The sequence below is a fragment of the Ictalurus furcatus genome, chromosome 20 (assembly GCF_023375685.1).
Source record: "Ictalurus furcatus strain D&B chromosome 20, Billie_1.0, whole genome shotgun sequence".
Lineage (NCBI taxonomy): Eukaryota > Metazoa > Chordata > Actinopteri > Siluriformes > Ictaluridae > Ictalurus > Ictalurus furcatus.
In genome coordinates, this window is record NC_071274.1 from 8655734 (window position 1) to 8677509 (window position 21776).

Sequence of the window (21776 nt, forward strand, 5' to 3'; positions counted from 1 at the left end):
CACTAAAACACAGATAATATGAATAACTAAAGCATAAAGAATTCACTGTATTGTATTGCAATAATGTACTCACTGTAATTATTTCAGGAGATCAGGTTTTCACAACAGGGGCAGTTTTCACATGTATTTGTTGGTACATGTTTAAGTTAATATAAGGTGTGAATATTTGGGTTACTTTTTGCATTTTCTCATCAACTAAAATGCTGTTTACTAATATTCGATGCCTTTTTTTGTCAGAGTAAAATGAACTAAAAATTAATAAATATGACCATGAAATATTGACCAAATTTACAGAATATTTTTGTCAGTAGACAAAAAGAAGACATTCCAAATCCAATGTCAAAATATTCTTAAGAATTAAAAGGTAATTGCGCTTTGAAGGAGTGTACTTGCACTATTATATTATATGATCATTACATCAGTGGCATAAAATGTTATTAAAATTGCAATAATATTGTTTATCGCAATTATTTCTGGGACAATATGTCGTCCAACAAAAGTAGTTATCATGACAAGCCTAAATACAAATTGAAAGAGATGTAGAAAATGTTATTACTATATATTGTTCTTAAAAACACTATGAAGGTGGCAGTTATTCTGAATGTGTAATATTCTAACCCAAATACTGAAATTATTTAATTAGCATAGACTTAGACATGCATGTATCAAACAAGAGCACCTTAACCTCTGCTGACCCTCTCTCTCTCACTCTCTCTTTTTTTCTCTTTCTCTCTCTCTCTCTCTCTCTCTCTCTCTCTCTGCCCCTTATTCATTTACTTTCCTCAGACAGTTCATCAGATGTGGCCATATATTTGTCAGTTTGTTGACAAACTCTTCCGTGACACCATCGAGCCAGCCATCAAAGGAGCCAATGCGCACCTCAGCTCTTTCTGCTTCTCCAAGATTGACATGGGGGACAAGGTCTCTATACACTTACTCACTTTACACACCTGTCCAACTCTGAAAGGAATAGTATATAATTCTAATAATTGTTTATTACCCAGATACAATTATTTTGGGTAACCAGTTTCAAAATGTCTAAAGTTTCTGCTTAGTATGTGTTGGCGAAAGTTATATCTACAGTCAGCTCAATGTCCAAGTATCTGGACAGTGACACAGTTTTCCTAATTTTGCCTCTGTGCACCCCCACAGTGGATTTGAAATGAAGCAATCAAGTTACAATTGAAGTGTCGATTTTCAACTTTAATTCGAGGTTTATAACAAAAATATTGCATTAACATTTTAGGAATTACAGCCAATTTTGCAGAGTCCCTTCATTTTCACAGGCTCAAAAGTAATTGGACAAACTAACATAATTATAAATATAAAGATTATTTTTAATACCTGGATGCAAATGGACAATTGACTGTTAAGCAGTTTCATGGCCAGGCGTGGCCAGTCTCCTCATTATTTCTTGACATATCAAGGAGAGAGAAGATCTGGAGTTGATTCCAAGTGTTGAATTTGCATTTGGTAGCTGTTCATGAGAACTTTCAGTATGCTGTCCAAAGAGGTGTCGATGCAAGTAAAAGAGGCCATCATTAGGCTGAAAAAACAAAACAGACCTATCAGGGAGGTAGCTGAAACTTTAGGAGTAGCCAAATCAACAATTTTGTACATACTTAAAAAGAGGGAATGCGATGGCAAGCTCAGCAACACCAAAAAGCCTGGAAGACCACAGAAGACAGCTAAAGTGGATGATCGCAGAATTCTTTCTTTAGTGAAGAAAAACTCTTTCACAACATCTAGCCAAGTCAAGAACACACTCAAGGAGGTAGCCTGCCAATTTTTGGCTGCCAATGGAACTGGCCACTGGTGTTTATTGATGATGTGAGTGCTGATCGAAGTAGCCGGATGAATTCTGAAGTGTATAGTGTTATACTTTCTGCTCAGATTCAGTCATAATGCTGCAAAACAGATAGGACGACGCTTCACAGTGCAGATGGATAATGACCCAAAACGTACCAAGAAAGCAACCCAAGCTCTTCTTAAGGCAAAGAAATAGAATGTTCTTAAATGGCTGGGACAGTCACCTGACCTCAACCTAATTGAATTTCTAGAGACAAAACTGAAGGCAGAAACTCACAAACATGCAGCAACTGAGGGCAGCTGCAGTAAAGGCCTGACAAAGCATGTCACGGAAGGAAACTCGGCCTTTGGTGATGTCCATGGGTTCCAGGCTTCAGGCAGTCATTGACTGCAAAGGATTTGCATTCACGTGTTAAACAATTATAAATATAAAGATTTTTTTTGTTTGTCCAATTACTTTTGAGCCTGTGAAAATGGAGGGACTCTGCAAAATATGGCTTTAATTCCTAAACGATTAATGCAATATTTTTTATAGTTAAACCCTTAGAAAGTCTACACTTCAATCACACCTAATTGCTTCATTTCAAATCCACTGTGGTGGTGTGCAAATGCACAAGTACAAAAATTGTCACTGTCCAAATACTTATGGATGCTTATAGAATCCTCTCACACACAAACACACACACACACACACTTGTATCGTCAGCCTATTGTAATATTCAATTCAGTTCAATTCGGTTTTATTTGTATAGCGCTTTTAACAGTGGACATTGTCCCAAAGCAGCTTTACAGGAATATATAAATTCAGGATATAGATTTTAAATGTATGAATTTATCACTAATGAGCAAGCCATAGGCGACTGAAATACAGGACCTTTTGTTTGACCACCTGTTACTCTTTCTGAAAAGTTGTTTTGTGACTGTGTCTATTGTTAAAAGTACTATACATATTGTGTTTCCCGGTCCTGCTACTAAACTATTCCTCTATGTAGTATTTAACATTTTCCCTGCAGGACCACACAAATGAATGGCTGGTTAATTTAGCTCAGTTGGGTTAGAGAACTTAGGAATAAAATGTGCAGTGCATATGAACACCAGGACTAGGATACGTACTATACCTCATACTGTCTAGTTCAAGATGGACAAACAGTTGTAGGACAATGCAAATACAAGATGCATAAGCAAATCAAAGCCACAAATGGTTGATCTGTTGCAGTGCTTTAGGAGTTGACGTTACTTGTGTTTTCTATCTTTCTGTCTTTCTCCAGGTCATTTTCTATTTCTCTCTCATGCTTGTGCTTTCTTTTTCATTCTCTCTGCAGGCCCTGAGAGTGAATGGAGTGAAGGTTTACACTGAGAATGTAGACAAACGACAGATTATCATGGACCTACAAATCAGGTGAGCTGCATGATGGGTATTGTATTCGTTTAGTGATGAGTTTAGAACACCGTGACCTCAAGGCCTTTCAAACAAATGCATTATGAACCATGCAGTGCTTCCATGCTGTTTGCTGGTGAGTTTAGGTCTCACTGTGCACTAGGGGTGATGTTCCTAAATGTCTGTGCATTATTCATATGTGTTTATTCACGTGTATATGTTAATTTTGTGTATTTGTTTAGCTTTGTTGGGAACACAGAGATCAATGTGGAGATTAAGAAATACTACTGCCGAGCAGGCATCAACAGCATCCAGGTAAGAATCACACATTATTCCCAGGTGTCTGTCTTGTGTACATGTGTCTGTGTGTCTATACTGCATATATCTTTCTGTGTGCAGGTTTTGAGAATTTAGATATGCACCGAAAGTGACTTTTTGCACAGAGTAGGCTTATTTCGTCAAGCTAATAAATTTTATTTGATCACATAGAGCAGTCAGTTTTCCCCACAGATCTGAAATAAACCTGGCTAGAGGTCAGAGGACAGGAAAGATTTGTAAGGAGATTGGGGTTGATTCAGTTGTTAGTTATTGTTATGAATTTCCACCTTCATTAAACTTCTTTGTAATTACTGGACATATGACTGATCCAGAATACATTAATGAAACATCTGTTTCATTGAAATAAATAAACGAGCATTTCTCTGTGCTTATCTTTTTATTAGGGTTAAGCAGCTCGGACTCTGTGTTTTCTAGCTTGTGGGTGTAAACTGAAATCATACAGGCCCTCCAACCATGGTATAGTTTTGGTGAAATTCCAAGTAGGTACATAGTACAACACAAAATCATAGCTCTTTTGCAAGAGTAGTAGTTATTTTGGATCATGATTTGAGGCTCTGGGTAAAGAGGAGTGTGAGTTGCACATGGCTCCTCAGTAACCACTCGATTTTAAAATAGTGTGCCAGTGTATCATTGGCAACAAGAAACTGATATCGATTTGAATGAAGTTTATTTATTAGTCCCTTTCTACCGGTAGTCAGGACAGGGGGCAGGATGCACTACACACTCGGTAATCATACTGATGATGTGGATTCCTGAAACAAGTGAATTCCCGTTCTTTATAACAGCTATACCTTACAAGTATCTGTGAATTAGTTATTACTATGGAAACAATAATATATTAGAATGAACAGATTGATGCATACCTGTAATTTGCCTTGCAGCTGACACTGTGTGATTATAGAGAATTAATCAACACTTTTTGGCCAATTAGATTCAAGAAATCAACAGCTCTCTATAAAATGTTTTTTTAATGGGAAGAAATATATTTGGCTTTCAATAAAAAAGTCCTTAACAGATGTAAATGTAAGTAATAATTAATTATTCTTCTGTTTTCATTTGTCCTTAGCTGCACGGGGTGTTGAGAGTCATGATGGAGCCGTTGCTAGGAGACATGCCTCTGATTGGAGCACTATCTGTTTTCTTCCTTAAAAAACCTGTAAGACACACACACACACACCCATCTCTGTGTTTTCTTAATGGGATTCTTTGTATCAGTTGCTTTCAACTCTTTTCATTTTAGATTATAGAAAGTAGTGCGAATGAGCCTATACACAAAGGCAAACAACTTTTATTAACAGAGCTGAGGAGAGTATAGAAAAATGAAACAATAACCTATTCAAGTAGTGTTTTATGACCTTTAACAGGTTACGACCAGAATTCAAGGACAGCTGTCAGTTCTGAAATAAACTTAGTACATGTAAGGAATAACACACAAAAAGCCATGCTGTTATAGGAACAGGTGTTACCACCCTGAAGTGGATTATTATCCTATAACAGCATTTCCTGAAGTGTTACTCCTCTTATATCACAGCAGTTGGCCAACCCTTAGAATTTTTTATTTAATTATGAATGACATTTCATACTTTTTAACCCTTTATAACAACATTTAATGTTGTGGATCATCTAAGAAGCAAGTTAGTTGCTGTCATTGTTTACTTTTAAGATGTACCATAGTGTTTATGTAGATATAAACAGGTGTTTCGTCACCAGCCTCTCTTTTTAAGTTTTGTGTATGAGCTGTTACTATAGAAACAGTAACCTAATTGATTGAGTGCATTAATACAAACCTGTCATTTATTTTACAGGCAGAACTACTGTCACAGCTGTGCTGTGATAGAAAATTCATCAACACTTTGTGATTTGGGAATTCAGAAAATGTTGATAATTTTTTCTATAACACCACCTATCTGACAGTAGTTCTGGCTGTAACAGAATAACCTTTTCAAAATTAACCCTTAATCTTCAATAACCACAAAATCTATGTGCAGGTCCTCTCTTTGGGAGGCTAAACCGTGTATCACTAGATGCTTTATTTTTTCTGTTTAAACAGTGAATTCTTCTAAAATTGTCTTGTAATGGTCGCTCATTAGAGAAATAGTTTACTTTATCAGCTGGCTCCATCTTTAGTGTAATTTCAAAGAAAAGGAAACTGTTTGGCCTTCCTGGAAAAACAGGCCCAGATGAAAGTGCTTTTGATATGTACAAAGCTTCACTGGTAGTTAGCTGATTACCTCAGTTGATGTACTTTATATAGCCAAAAGTTTGTGGACACCTGACCATCACCCTGCTAAGTGCTTTTTTTATTAAAAAAAAAAAAAAAAATCATCACCCCCCCCATTCTAGATGTAGTGCCCCTTTGCTGTATAATAGCCTCCACTCTTCTGGGAAGGCCTTCCATTAGATGGTTAGTGTTGAGCAATGCATTATATCACAAGGACTCATTGATGCTATAAAAAGAATAATGAGGGACAAGTTTTTACACACACACACACACTTTGGCAGAAAAGCAGCTGCCAGGATTTCAGCTTTTTTTTTTCTTTTCTTTTTTTTTTTTGCTCTACTGGGTTTGTGCTGTTTCCTCCAATTACCAAACAAGCCGAGCTGTAACCCATTCTTCAAACAAAACAAAATCTAAAATTTTAACTTAGGGTTGTAACATCTGTATTTTTGTGTAATTTGATTGGACAGTGTTTGCTTAGTCTATCTACCTTTGGTTTTAACTTCAAAAGCTTTTTGTGGGGGGGAGGATGATTGAGGACATAATCCACTTTGTTTGTCAGTACACCCCTGACTGTATTTCCATGCACCTTCTGAGTCACTGTTATTGACATCTAATGGATGCGTCAGTTAAAATGGTGGTTAAAAATATCAGCTCACTTCTTCATGATTCTGAGTATTTTTCTCATTATTGCTGGTAATGCTGTTGCACTTTCACAAATGCTCCAAAATAATTGCTTTAAAACAGTTGTTAACATCTGTTAACTAGTTATGTGGATTACAAAAATGAGGCCTTATGTCTCAGCCCTGCTGGCCTGTTCATACCATCCACCTCCTGACCATAAAGGCTCCAACGTCAAATCACATTTCTAGCATCATCCGCTCCCATCATCGAGATCCAATTTAACCCTGGAACTGAAGAAATCTAATCTGTTTGACTGGACAAACAAAAAGAAAACAAAGCAAGAAGGCAATAAATCTCAAAATCTTAGATTTTGGTTTTGTTGGTCATTTTACAATTTTAAAGGAGTCATATCATGATTTTTAATGTTTTCCTTTTGTTTGGGTATGTAATGTATCTGTTTGTGCCTGTATAAGATCTGAAAAGTCACAAATCTCATAGTCTTCCCCCAAACGGATTTATTTAATCTAGCAGAGAACACTGCTCCAGACCTGTCCAAAACACTGCTCCAGACCTGTCCAAAACGTGTCATTCGAAGTCCAGATTTACTTCCGTAACACGTCTACATCACAGCATGCACTATTAGCATAATCCTGCCCAAAGGCAGGCGCGAAGAAAGAAGGCGTGGCTTCAGTGAATTCAGTTGCCATGTTGCAGAGACGCTCTGTGTTCGGTGTGAAAGCAAAACCCCTTTGTTTAGCCTTCCGAAAATGGACGAAATTATGAATCGGTGGTTATTGTTTATTTATCATGCTGTTCCTGTAGTAGAACCCAAACGTTTGCTTGTGCACAGCGCATTTTACAGAGGACAGCTTCCTGAACCTGGTCGAGCACAAAGCAGGCTACACACAAAGGCTACTCCTGAAAAGTGGGCTGATTCCCACTTTGCTCGGACAATCTTGTGCTTCTGAATCAGAAGCTGTAAGTGTGTTTTGATTATTTTATGAAGTACCTGCTACTGACTGTTTGAATGCGGAGTTTTTTGTTGTGGCCCAGGGCTCAGTTGTAGACCACTGCTCACGTGCTAGCTAAAGTTTGCTAAGTTGCCTCAGTTTTTTGAAGTGTTTGTTTGTATGTTGGTGGTCTGACAGAGACGTTGATTGTAGCTGCTGTTGTGATTGTATCTTGAAACGGTTTGTCAATTGAATCACAAGAATCTTAGCTTTCCAAAGATATATCACACGAGTACCTATGTACACAGTACAGTTTTGCACTTAACAGTGTGATGGCCTGCCGGTGGGCTGTTGGAATTTACATCGTATCTGAAAGGTAAGAGAGTTACAAAATAAAAACTTACCACTGTGAAACATTCTGCTCAAGTCGTGTTTGCAAAGTTGGTTCCACTTGATCATACGCATTTTCTGAATCTGCCTCGGGCTTAAACTGATATGGTAAAACTGACATGTTGCTTAGGAGCTTAGAATTGCTTTAGAAGCCTTGGAGCCTGAAACTAACCCAAGGAGCGTTACGTTTCCGACGTATGCTTGAGGTTTTTGGCCAATCACAATGCTGGTCAGCTGACCAGCTGGCCAATCAGTGCAATCTGGGCTTTTCGGAAGGAGGGGCTTTGGAGAAATCTGAGCATTTTAGGAAGCCCGGGAATAGAGGTACTGCAATAATGTACAGTATGTGACACATAATGTGTTTTCTGAACATTAAAGCATGTTAACCAATTCTGTTACACCCAATAAACAAAATAATTAATGTTTAAAAACATTTAAAAATCATGATATGACCCCTTTAGGGAATGGTCATATTGTCATCATTATGGGAAAAAACATTATGGGGGAAAAAACTTGCTAAGTGTCTGATCAGCCAGTTCCAAACCATCCACACTGGGATGAAATAAATATTTCAAATTTTAACTAACTGATGATGATGATGATGATGATGATGGAGGAATTAAAAATATCTTTGTTATTGAAAATAACAGATGCATTTAGCACTTTATATGGTCAGAAATGATTCTATTCCTGTTCATTAATTGGCCCTATGTGCTGAGAAATGAAACATTTGTGCTGGTTGATGGCACATACATAGTCAGACTATTCTGGGGTGGGGGTTGTTGTGTTTGTTTTTTTGGTAATTCAGTGTTTGCTGTATAACATGGTGTGCAGAGGAAAAGAGCTTACTGTATTGCTAGTGTTAACTTGTGCTCGGCGCCATCCAGTAATAACCTTTTCAGTATTCCGTGTTGTGTCTGCAGACAGCCTAAATGTCGCAGGCATGCCCATGTTTGGTGAAGAATGTTTGTGTGTGTGTTTCATCCCTGCCCTAAGGGTTGGAGTGTTTGCTTACTATATAACAGGGTGTGGCACAAATGTTGGGCTGTGTTTGGATGTGTGTAATGTAGTAAGAACATTCAAAAGCAAAAAGAGTATTAGTTAGGAAATAAGGTTTACCAAGCATTAATTTATTTTGGAAATATAAATTAGATGTAACTGTTTTTGTCTTTGCGTGTATGTATGTTTAATGTTTGGTATAACATTTTACTGTTGGCACATGCTTGAAGGTGTTTGGTTTGAGGTAATTTCTGGCAGTTTTCTGTGCTTCGACTTAAGAATTCACTCACACAGTTCTGCTTGTTTCATTGCCAAAGACACTGACTCCTGCCTGAGCCTTACAGAGTCAGTTTCAAAACGATTTCGCTCTCTTTTTTATTTCCTGTGGACAATACAAGATCAGGGGAATTATTCAGAAAGAAACGTATGTGCCCAAACTGCTTTGCATAGTACAGCAGATGGGCTGTGGAAGCCAGTATTCATACTAAATATAGTGTACTCGTGTAGGGAGCCATTTCGTATCCAGTTTTTTTTAGTTAATTTAGCTGCTGTAATAATAATCATGCAAATCTTTATAGAAAACACTCCCTCAAAAATCTGAAAAGTTTTTGACATAATCTCATCTCTAAAGGGATGTATAAAGTTTCTGTAAATCTCATCACTCAGACAGAAGCACTCCTATGATCTTGTTTTGGATGAGTGAGAAAAGCCAACAGGACAGTAGACTTAGCCATGTTGATGTAGTTATGACCTAAACTAATCTGCTAAAGCTAAAGTGTATTACAAATACAAATTGAAAACAAAAACAGACTATATTAATCGATTAACTGACATATTATATTACTGTACCACTATATAAATCATGAAACATGATTTGGGTAAGAAAGGTGTTGGAGTAGCACTGTTCTCTTCATGAATGGTCCATAATGAGCAACTAAATAAGAGATGTGAGTTAATCGTCATAGATCCATTGCTGTATTTATGTCTCAAGGGCAATTGGGGGCAGGGACGCAGGAAAGCATTTTACATTGGGGTGTGGAATTTCAAGCAGCATACATGTAGTGTGAGTGATGATGTCACACCAGAAATTATAGTCCAGTAAAATTTTTAAAGCAATTCTATGTCTATTTCAATAATTTATACTCTAGCACAGATGAATTGGTGCTGATTAAATTTCTGTAGCAGCCCAAATCAGAATTTTTACAACTGTAACATAAATTAGTGTGCTCCTTCTAATGTTACTGTTCCTATCACAGCTTATTCACAGGGACTTGTATGGCAGACACTCCAGATAATCAAACACATTTTGTTAAATAACAAGGAAAATCATATAATCATTAATATGGTGAAACTTGTTTAACGTTTATTCAGCATTTACTTAAAAACACTGCTTGCCAGTTTATAGAGAAACCAGAAAGCACCTTTATCCTGAAACTCCTCTGTCCTGAAGATTTGAGCCCACGTGCCATAACATTAAATGAAACTATGACCACTTAAAAAAGTGTGATGTGCTGTTCATTAATAAAGTAAAAATATTTATTCATGCAAATTGCTGTGGTATAAGAGGAATGCAACATGTAAACTGAAGAATCGCTCAAAATAGTCAGTTTTAAAGTTTTGTTTGTCTGTATATTATTGTTACACTCTGACTGGTTCGCAGGGAAATGAGGAGACGGTAGGCAGGCTTGGGACAACTCAAAAGGGCTCTTTATTTCAAGCTCACGTTTCGTTGCTTTTCAGTGATTTTATTTCACTAGGCACATATATACATATGTACACACACACACCTCTGTGTTTCTCTCTTTCTCTTGCGGCTCACATCTCTCCCAACTTTGTCCTTGCTGCTGCTCACTTAAACACAGAATGCGTGTTGGAGCAATCCCACACAGGTGTAGATCCTTACCACTCACTTTTCCCTGCTCCGCCCTTCATCCACAAACCAGCAATCGACCATGCCCCCACCTCCACAATTATTATTTTAGAAGTTGCAGCTACATTTGCAGTTAAAGTAATACTGAAAGTTGGTGGTGCTGCAGAAAATACCCCTCATTTCATCACAGATTGGGGTGGAGAGACAGGTTCACCCAAATGGAATTTTCAACTAGTTGAGGGATCAATAGTCATGATTTGACTGTTAAAAATGTTTAAAAATGTGTTTTTTGTTGTAAATGGCTGGCCCTAGGAATATGTTAAAACAGTGGTTCTCATCCAGGGGGGCACGGAGAGATGGGAAGGGGCGCATATTGTTTTCAAGAGAGAAAAAAAAAAAAAACAGACAGGGCATCATTTGGGTACTCCGTGTATTTTATTGCTTTTCAAATAGAATATGCATAAATGAAAAACCCCTCACTCCCTCTCCCTCTGTATTTTCTTTTTGCTGGGGAGAGGCGGAGCTTAGACTGCCTTTTATCTAGCGGTCAGTGCAGACCAGTGTTGCCAACTTAGCAACTTTTCAGACCCCTTTAGCGACTTTTTGTTTTGTTGCAAAAAACAGCATCTAGCGACAAATCTAGCGGCTTTTGGACAAACCTTAGCAACTTTCCAAATTTGGCCAGTACTGTCCGGCAAGCGCGAGGTCTTGCTTTCCCGCTGCACTCACACCTCTCTCTGCGTCTGCTCTGTTCAGTGAGGGGCTGAGAGCCGGAGATTTAACAACGTCCTGGATAACGAGACACGCCCTTCATCCCAATTTACATCATTCGTATGTGAATGTTTTTAGAACGCAAGAGGGGGCTTGCGTTACAAAAGGTTGAGAACCTCTGTGTTAGAATATATGATCGTGATCTTCATCCACACATGGACTAATCCGTTATCTGTTAGGTCTATTCAATATTCTAAGCACTCCCTCAGAACATTAATAATAATCACATTATCGTTGTGTTGTTTTTTTTTCCTGGGGAAATATGACTCTCAGTGTGCCTGCCCAACAACAAACTCTCAGGACATCTAACAAAGCGTTTCCAAGCTACACTCATTCATTATACACAATAACAGGACTGATAAATGACAGGAACAGATGTGTACACAGATGAATTATCAAGGTGATAACAAAGCAAATCTAATGTTGTACTTTTGGAAAGAGCAGCTCTCAGAATGTATTTATGCCATATACGCATGTATAGAATTGCTGTAAAAAACAAAAAACATGCTGTGCATGTGAAAATGTTCATATAAGCCAAATGTAAATCCCTAATAATACCTAATATTAAATTTTCTTAATAGAATGTATGTTTTCAATTTTATGGTATAAACATTTCTCAGACTTGTTCCATTGGTTTTTAACCTTAATCTCTTACTACCATACCCTGTACTGAATAGTCAATTATGATGGACAAAACTTTCAGTTTTTGGCTGATATTAGTAAGACAAAGACCATTTTACACCAGACATGAGCACCACAGGTGGGCAGCTTCTAATACACCCTGATTTTAATCTGTGCAATGAAGCATATGCATAATTCCAGTGACTACTCTGTGAAAATACGTCAATGTATATAGACCATAAAGCATTTATTCCTTTGAGCATGTTCGTGTTTATTAAATAAGTTTTGATAATTCGGTGACATTTGTCCTCCAGTGTTGAGCACCGCTGCAATTTTAGCCATGTACTGTTTAGATTAAATGCAATATAGCACAAATATTTATAGTGTTTCTAGCCACGAGAAATACTCATTGTGAACACGCATCAGGTGTATAAGGCCACACTGATTAACATGGGAGCATACTGGAAGCAGGACTGACGTCGTGGTCGACCTGCATCTGGTGTAAAATGAGCTTGAAATGGGCTTAACACCTTGTCCTTACAGTAACCATTTATATTTAAGTGTCCTATATTTTGATTTATACACTGAAGAAATAAAATGTAATAATACTACAGACTAGCTGTTATCACAAATTCAATGACAAATCAATAATTGTGTGGAGTTATAATGACAATACTTAGCTAAGACTTTTCATGTATGCAGTAATACTTAGAATTTTGTATTTGACATGTACTTGAGATTTGACATGTGCTATAAGATTTTATAGCATATAATATGAGGTTTGATATGAAGTATCTAGTATTGTAGCACCTTACCATACAATTTAAGAAGCATTAAAAGTCTTAAATAGTATTATATTTAAACCTGACCGTGCTTGCAGGCACACAATCCAATATTGACTGTGGCATGCAGAATTTGTCCGTATTGATTGAACTTTGAGGAACCCTTGCACCAAAGTAAAAGTTTCTTATGGGTCAGTTTGTAACTAAACCTAATACTTACTAAAAACATAACAACTTAAAAGAAATCCAGCAGCACAGCTTCCTCAGAACCAGTGTGTGATAAATGTACACATTCATAGACATCTATTACTGCTGAGAACAACCCTGGTCCTATTACTTTATCTTTTTATCTTAATATAGATTTAATCTGACAAAATGATTTTGTGTATTGGGTGAGAAACTACAAACTAAGAAAAACTAAAATTGTCTGTATCTGTCTATATAAAAGTGAAAACTTATTCTTAAGTACCAAGTGTATGTGTGTTTTTCAGCTGTTGGATATTAACTGGACAGGTCTGACTAACATACTCGACATCCCAGGACTGAAGTGAGTCATTTTCCATTATTACATTGTACTTATTTGGACAAAAATCAATACAAACCATGTGAGCCATATTTCTTATTTACAGTCATTGCCAGGCAAACAGCCTGAGGCAGAAACAGGAACACTGAGTTCATGGTTTTGACTTTTGCTATAACACAAATTCACCACTACATGCTACAGTCGTGGATATGCTGCTCTCCTTGTTAGACTGCCTTGTTAGAGAGCCACACCAAGAGTGGAATTATTTGCATCATTCAACAAACCGCCCACCAGCTCTGTGTGTGTGTGTGTGTGTGTGTGTGTGTGTGTGTGTGTGTGTGTTTTTGGCATTCACTCCCCCTCACACTTGAATTTCAGATTTTTCCCCTAAAAGGTTATGGATTCCTTTCATGGATGCTGTTTTGTTTTTGTACTTGCGCTTGCTCTCTCTCTCTCTTTCTCTCTCTCTCTCTCTCTCTCTCACTGTTCCTCTTCTTCTCTTTCTATCTCTTTGTTCCTGTAAAACTTTCTCTGATTTTTGTAGTTGTATAAAGTTCACACTTATTGTTGTTGGTGTACGCCCTTAAATTTGTGTGCTTTCAACACACACACACACACACACACACACACACACACACACACACATTGGAAATCCCTACTAATCAAATAATAAAGCTAATGCACACTCTCCAGTTGCCAATTTAGGAAATGGCAACACAAATAAATGAACCACTCCTACCTCAGTCAGTCCTCTTTTGCATTGTATATTGCACGTGTGTGTATAGGCATATAGACTGTAAAAATAGTGCAAATATCTAGATAATGTACAAGTTAATTGCTTAAGCATCGAGATCGACGGTAGTTGATATTGAGCTTCAGTTAAAGACAAGTTATGAAGCCTAATGTATAGAAGGGTTAAAGCCATATATCCATATTGAGACCCACCTTCCCAATCAGATATTAGAGCTAATGCAGAGTACTACAGCACTGTTGGATAGGGTGTGGTTGGTTGGTTGGTTGTGAAATTGACTGATCCAGCAGTGAATGCAAAGTGTTTCAGGACATCATCAGTAGTTTCTCTCTCTCTCTCTCTCTCTCTCAGTGGACTGTGTGATGGTGTGATTGAGGACATTATTTGCAGTAACTTGGTGCTTCCCCAGAAAATCACCATTCCACTGGTGGGAGAAGCACAACTGGCCCAGTTACGTTTCCCATTGCCAAAGGTATTGACTCACTCTGCCTTACATGGTTCACATGTTGAACCTGTTTTAATGCGATTTTCTAAATGAAACTTGTAGCTAATAGCAGAAATCTGTTTTGCATTCGGTGACACCCACAAAACTCCATAAAAGGCAAAACTCACCAACCAGAAAGAGCAAAATATCAGGATTAAAAAATACAACATTTGTGTGTAATATAAGATAAATAAATGAAAGAAATAAGTTAACAAGTTAAAATTGATAATGTAATTCATATGTTAAATTGCAGTAACTCCTTTGCAAATTATATGATTTGACATAAAACATGAATTTTATATTAGATAGTCTGTTTATATGTAAATGTATGAAGAGAATGTTCCATGTCTTGTGAGTATTTTGATACTACTATGGGTGCTATGGTTTATGCCTGAGCTTCAAAACACTTCTGGTCTGTGTTGAACCTTAGGCATAAACCCTACGACCAGTAGGCAAAGATAGGTTTAGCATATTATGCAAAAACTGGTCCTAGGTTTTATGCCTTGCTCAAAGCTCAGGAGAACGTTGCCCCATACCACCCCCTGTACTCTAATCAGGGAATTGCACTTTGTGTACTCAAAGTTTGTACATTTGTGTTTGTGCACTTTGCATTTCCAGGGTGTTTTACGGGTTTATTTTATGGAAGCCCAGGATCTGTTGGCTAAAGACACATATCTGGGTGGTCTGATCAAAGGGAAGTCTGATCCATACGGGGTCATTAAGATTGGCAATCAGCTCTTCCAGAGCAAGGTCATCAAGGACTGCCTGAATCCCAAATGGTTTGAAGTATACGAGGTATGTTTTGTTTTAATTTTTTAAGCATAGATGCAGAATAGTAGAATTGCTTAAATATCATATTCAGTAGTAAATCCTATCTCTGAGGTGTGTGTGTGTGTGTGTGTGTGTGTGTGTGTGTGTGTGTTACAGGCATTGGTGTATGAGCAGCCGGGACAGACTTTGGAAATTGAGCTGTTTGACGAAGACCCTGATGAAGATGACTTCCTCGGCAGGTAATGTTTCTGTGTTTAAAAAAAAAAAAAAAAAAAAAAAAAAAAAAAAGTATATGTACTATCATTTAATATTGTGGGCAGTCAAAAGATGCTAAAATTATTGTTTAATTTACATAGAAGAGAACAACAAAGCAGCTAGTGGTGATATTAGATAAGGCTAAAATCTAATATTTCAAGCACAAAACTAGTGTTGAGCAATGCATTATAGCATGTGGCCTTTTTAATCACAAAATAATAATAATTAGAGATGCACCCATACTAAATTTCTCAGCCGATACGATAACCGATTATTCAGAGTGATAGCGGCTGATGACAATAGTTCTGCCTTTTATGCCTTATTTTAAATTAATAATAATTAATTCCACAATTCTGAAAGAAATGCAAATAAAAACTCGTTGAAATGGAGAGAATAAAGTTGTTTCACAGTAACTGGTCTCATAAACAGAAAACATTTTACTCTAATTAACATGAACACATTAACTAAATTCTGAAGATTAAAGTAGGATTTATTAACTTATTGAATGTTATTAATTCATATTAACATTGACTGAATTCTAAAAAACCTCCTGTTAGGCTTCACATTCACTCACCACAGACAAAAGCATTTCTCCTTCATTAGTGAACATCAAACTGGTTATATATAATATAAACTTTTTTTATATATCAACATTAACTGGATATGAAATACACTACTCTACAAATATAATTTTTTGTGCTATTTATATACTTTTTTGTCAACTCATCTTCATTTAAATCTTTCAACGGTGTACTGGCCCTTTAATTCTGCACGAGCAGCGTGGGCATAAAAAACTTAACTCGCTGCCGAAACTCCCGCTTCACTGCTGCTCACTTCCAGTGTAAAATTTTAGCAGTGCAGAGATTACAGAGCTTACAGAGCTTATACAGTGCAGTTTTTTCGTCATTCCACACCAGAGACGACATCTTTACACACAGCATGAAATCGATGTGTTTTCTCGCCCTCTTTTGATTGACAGGATATAATCGGCCCTGATCATCGGATGTTTTTAAACGATCGGCCGATGGCGTGAAAAATTGGCCGCTACCGATTATTGGTTGATACATCACTGCATCTCTAATAATAATAGTTTTATTTTTTTATATATATATATATATATATATATATATATATATATATATATATATATATATATATATGAGTATTGTCTTTGTTTAATCTTATATTAAAAAATTTAACAAAAATACTCTGCTCTTATGGATTTCGAACAGTTGCAAACAAAATTTGGTTTGGTTTATGCAAAAACAAAAGTATTTGTTAAATACAGGTGTGCAACAATTATTGGCACCCTTTTAGTCAATACTTGCTATACGTGCCTCCTCCCTTTGCCAAGATAACAGATTATATTTGGTGTGTGTTTCAAATCTGTAATGACCTTGGGGTCATTATTGTGTTTCCTTTGAATGCCAAACACTGTTTTGTTGTCCAGTGTCGTCGTCTCCCCCACCCCCGCCCCAACCGCCCCCCCCCCCCCCCCACCCCCGGTAATTTGTACTTTGGACATTTTGCTACTTTTAGTTCTCCTCCAAACATATTTCTGGGTAAGAATGGATGATAAATAATCCAATTTGTTCACATTCTTTACACCCATGATTTAAAGGAGAACTATTATGAACTTTTTTACAAGATGTAATCTAAGTCTCAGGTGCCCCCAGAATGTTCAGCTCAGAATTTATTGTACCATGCTGTAAATGCCCCTTTTTATGGTGGAAGCAAAAATGCAGTTTACACATAGTTTACATGTGTGTCTCTTTAAATGCAAATGAGTTGCTTCTCCCCACCCCCTTTCCGGAAGAGGGCTGTGAATTTACAGCTGGTGCTTCAGCTACTATGGCAACAAATCAGGAGAACCAGTATGACTGACACTGTAAATACCGGTGTTCAGCCCTATATGTATGAACCAGAGTCGGACACTGATGAAGGAGGGACTCCGGCAGAAGTAACAACTGTGAGAATGAACCAGGATGATTCGGAATGGTTACTCTGTGAATACATCAGAGACAAGCTCATGCACAACACAGTTTGGTGTAAAATGATTCACACAAAATGATTCTCTCTATCTACTTTAAGGTAGATGTTTTAGGTCATATTTATGCAGAAATATAGATGATTCTAAAGGGTTCACAAACTTTCAAGCACCACTGTATGTTCAAACACCATGTAAAAGTGAATTTTGAATAATAGGTCTCCTTTAAAAATGTAATCCCCAATGCAGATGAAATCAAGGGCACGTTTCACCCTGTGCAATCAACAGTCCAGCCTGTCACTGACTGGCTGTGTTAATCTGCTGTGATGGGCTCGATAGACTTGTTAGACCCCAACATCACTTCATACTAGCAAAAATTTACTTTAAGACATTTGTTAACTGCAAATAATCTGATGTGGCTGCCAAAAATGAAACCTTATATTGAATATTTATTTATTTTATTTATTTTTAACTTTTTGAAAGGCTTCTTATTTTAACTTGTGATTTAAAAAGACTTCATTCTGCTTCCAGGCTTGTGATTGACCTGAATGAGTTTCAGAAGGAGCAGAAAGTTGATGAGGTAAAACCTTTTTTTTTTCCCCCACAGATTTTACTTTGTTGTTGTTACTACTTTTATTCTGTTTTTTCTTGAATAATATTTGGATCTTGGGAACTTTTATTCCAGCTGAAACTGATATTTTTGTACACTGAAAGTGACTTCAGGAGTTTCAAAAACTCCTGGGCAAATTTCAATAATCATATATAACTTTAAGCATGCAGTCCAAGCAACTTTTCTTATCATGTGGGTGTTGATTTTGGAATGTGCAAAAGTCACATGGAAAAATTACATTTCTACAGACTGCTAACTGACAGTAGCAAGCGCATGTATATGTGATTTAAAGTCCTAATCAAAATTGCATTTCTTTTGTTTATGTGGATGTGTAAATGTAGTGGTTTGTGCTGGAGGAGGTGGCAGCAGGAAAACTACACTTAAAGCTAGAGTGGCTCTCACCCCTTGCCACACCAGAGAAGCTGGACCAGGTAACTCACACATCCACACATGCATGCATACACACACACACACACACACACAAAAAAAAAAACCGTACTGCATAAATGTGCTTGAAAAACCTGTGTGACATCAGACCATTAGAATGATGAATAAATAGGTTATAAACATTAATTTAAAAATATCGTAACCATACAATAGTGAGTGTCGGACTCATGTCCCATCCAGGGTGTGTTCCCACTTCATGCCTAGGGTTATCGGGATAGATTACAAATCCACCATGACCTTGACCCAGATAAAGAGTTTACTGAAAATGAACAGATGAAAAGAAAAGAATGAAGAGGCTGAGTGTCTGATGTGGCCGATTTGAATACAGATAATAATCTGTTTATATTCATCATAAACAGTTTAAATTCAGTTGTTTTTAACCAGATCTCCTGCAGCATCTTCATACTGGGTGCATAATTAAGTCTACAAACCTGGAGACTGCTTGCATGCTTTTCAAGATTAGATCTCTAATGGTTAGGTGAGTTTGACATTTGATTGATTCCTGCCCATATTCATAAAGCTCCGCCCCCAGGATCTACAGTGGCCAGTAGACAGTCTATAAAATGTTTGACAGCATCCAAACACAAGCAAGCAACTCAACTCTCAGCAACTTAATACACTTTTGTGTATTAATACACCATTGGTTAATTTGGTCATATTCTATTTTTTTTTTTTTTTTTTTTTTTTTTTTTTTTACAAGTAAGGAATAAAACAAGTATTGAACCTTTTAAAATATATTTTTAAATGAAACTAACAACGTATGATGACAAATGTCATGACCTGTAAGAAATGTGTACACATTCTGTCTCTGTGAGTTTCTGTCTCTGTGAGTGCGTGTGTGTATGTGTGGTGTTTTGTTATATCATGGTAGGGACCAAAAGTCCCCAAGGACAGGAATATCTGCCTCCGGCTGTTAGGAAAACTGCTTTACAAAAAAAGTACAGTTTTTAGTTTATTAAAATAAAACAACAACTTTGAATCAAGAGGTTTCCTTTTGGTTATTGAGGCTAAGGTTAGCATTAATTAGCAGCAGTGTCCTCACAAGGATAGTAAAGCAAATGTGTTTGTGTGTGTGTGGAGTGAGAGAGGGCATTGAGCAGCTGTGTGCATACAAGTAGGTGCATCTGTTGATGTTGAACAAATATATGCTTGTTGCAGGTATTGAACATGTTTGATGTTGCAGGTGTTGGGCAGTATTAGGGCAGATAAAGGCCAGGCAAATGATGGTCTCTCTTCAGCACTACTCCTTGTACACCTGGACTCAGCCAAGAATCTGCCTGTAAGTTCTGATATGCACACAAATATGCATACATATACAGGTGTGTGTGTGTGTGGTGTTCTGTTCTTGCCATGGTTCCTCTCTTTTATATGGTTTCCCCCTTTTGGTAATTCTTTTCCTACACGTCTTGTCATTCCTATATTTCTGATTCCTGATACCCAGTTTCAGCTTCTGCCTCTTTCTTTTCCTCCCTGGCTCTCGCATGATGTTTCTTGTGGTGAAGAGTGTGTTTGAAGGCAATCTGTCCAGTGGCTGTCTGAAGGAGCGTCGCTCTGCTGGGTTCGTGTTCTGTGAGAACACAGCTACACTATACAGGACTCTGTTTGTGAGTCTTTTGCCTCTGCTCGTGCTTGTTTCTCTTTGCACTTGAGTGTGTTATTCTTTGTGTATGCTTGTGTTTTGTGACTGTTTCCTTGTAAATGTTTCCTTATGACTTCTGATTTCTGCAGGACCTTGTCTGGCACTTTAATTTGCCTGTGTGCTTGTTTTGTAGTAGTATTTTTACTGCAAACATTTTGTGATAATTTTCTAGGAACAGAAATGCTGGCATTTAAAATAAAGTGTCTGTATAGCTGATTCACTAAATGTCTGCTTGCAAACTTAATGAAAATGTGCCTGATCTACTAATGGCATTATTCAGATGCACAAAATAACACGTCTGTTTTGGATGTTTGCCTTATTGAACTTCAGGTGCATCTGAATGCCTTGAATTGCCAATATACTCGTAATTACACACATGCAGCAATTTCAGTTTCTCTCCGAGGTCCGAACTTGCTACAGCTGTCGAGAACAAGTTGCACATGCAAAAGACTCCTTGCAATACTGCATCCTCCCCCTATTTTGTGTCATTTTCATTTACATTACCTGTAACTGCACACAAAATGTATCATAGTGCAAGAAATTAGTTCTATTTATTTGGCTTTTATTAACTCACGGCCTGGGTGTTGGTTAGATCGTAAATCAATCAATCAGTTTTGTTTTGTTTTTGCTGGCTCAATAACTTTATATAATCTGGGGTGGCAGAAGCAGGTACTGGTGACCTGTGAAGTTTCTGGTAATATTTGTTTTATATTTTCGTTTGTGTGTAGTGGGAGGCAATATAAAGGGTACTATTTATACATTCATCCATTCTTCACAGAGGCATAGTTAGTGGGGGTGGATTTCAGGTATGAAACCTGAAATATTTTCCCGTTCCAAATGCTCATGTCAAATAACATATTTTACACAATGATGTTAAAGGTCAGCAGAGACATCATAATCACAGATTCCATATTCCAACCAGTCCAGGCCTCAAATGAATGCACCCCTTAGGTCGTTTAATCATATTTTGTGTAATCATATTATGGAAAGATTGACCGATGGTAAATTGTCCCTTAAATGATTAAAATAACAAATTTGCGTCATTGGGCTCCTACTACTCTCCGGCATCCACCCACAATGCATCTGCGCATTACACTTAATCAATTTAACTGTACAGATCAGGCAGTGATTTTATTTAGTATATTTCCCGAAATTAATTCCTCGCCATGCCACTGATTCTTCGTAATTCTAGCTGTTAATCACACCATAAACAACCAGTGAGTAAAACTTCAACTTTTAAAGGTAGTCTTTTTTTCAGGTCATGTGTCTTAGTCCGGTTGTAAAAGACTTAGTAGAGTTTGGTGGTCATATTTCGACTTAATCAACCTCAAAATCTCAAAACTTCCATTTCAAAACCAGGTGGGTAGAGTGAATATGGCCACAGAGAATGATTCATTTCTGCAGGTTGGAGCAGTGAGGTTACAGTTTAAGGTGACAAAATCATTGTGTGATATAATGCACAAGGATATTTTCAAAACATTATAAAATTAGTAGTGAGTAGTTCATATTCTCTGTCCATCAGAGTTGAAAAGATCATTACTAGCATTGTTCTGTCAAA

General features: G+C 37.2%; 1 protein-coding gene across 1 annotated transcript in view; it reads left to right on the forward strand.

Annotated features, from left to right (window-relative positions):
* The window catches only part of esyt2a (extended synaptotagmin-like protein 2a), a 53608-nt gene that overhangs the window by 21653 nt on the left and 10179 nt on the right, over positions 1–21776 (forward strand). Inside the window, exons 3-13 of the mRNA XM_053652236.1 lie at positions 787–921; positions 3132–3208; positions 3430–3502; positions 4593–4682; positions 13243–13298; positions 14377–14497; positions 15128–15304; positions 15437–15519; positions 18054–18102; positions 18474–18563; positions 19763–19858. Of these exons, the coding sequence (XP_053508211.1) occupies positions 787–921; positions 3132–3208; positions 3430–3502; positions 4593–4682; positions 13243–13298; positions 14377–14497; positions 15128–15304; positions 15437–15519; positions 18054–18102; positions 18474–18563; positions 19763–19858 (1047 nt within the window). The remainder of the gene's footprint in view (positions 1–786; positions 922–3131; positions 3209–3429; positions 3503–4592; positions 4683–13242; positions 13299–14376; positions 14498–15127; positions 15305–15436; positions 15520–18053; positions 18103–18473; positions 18564–19762; positions 19859–21776) is intronic.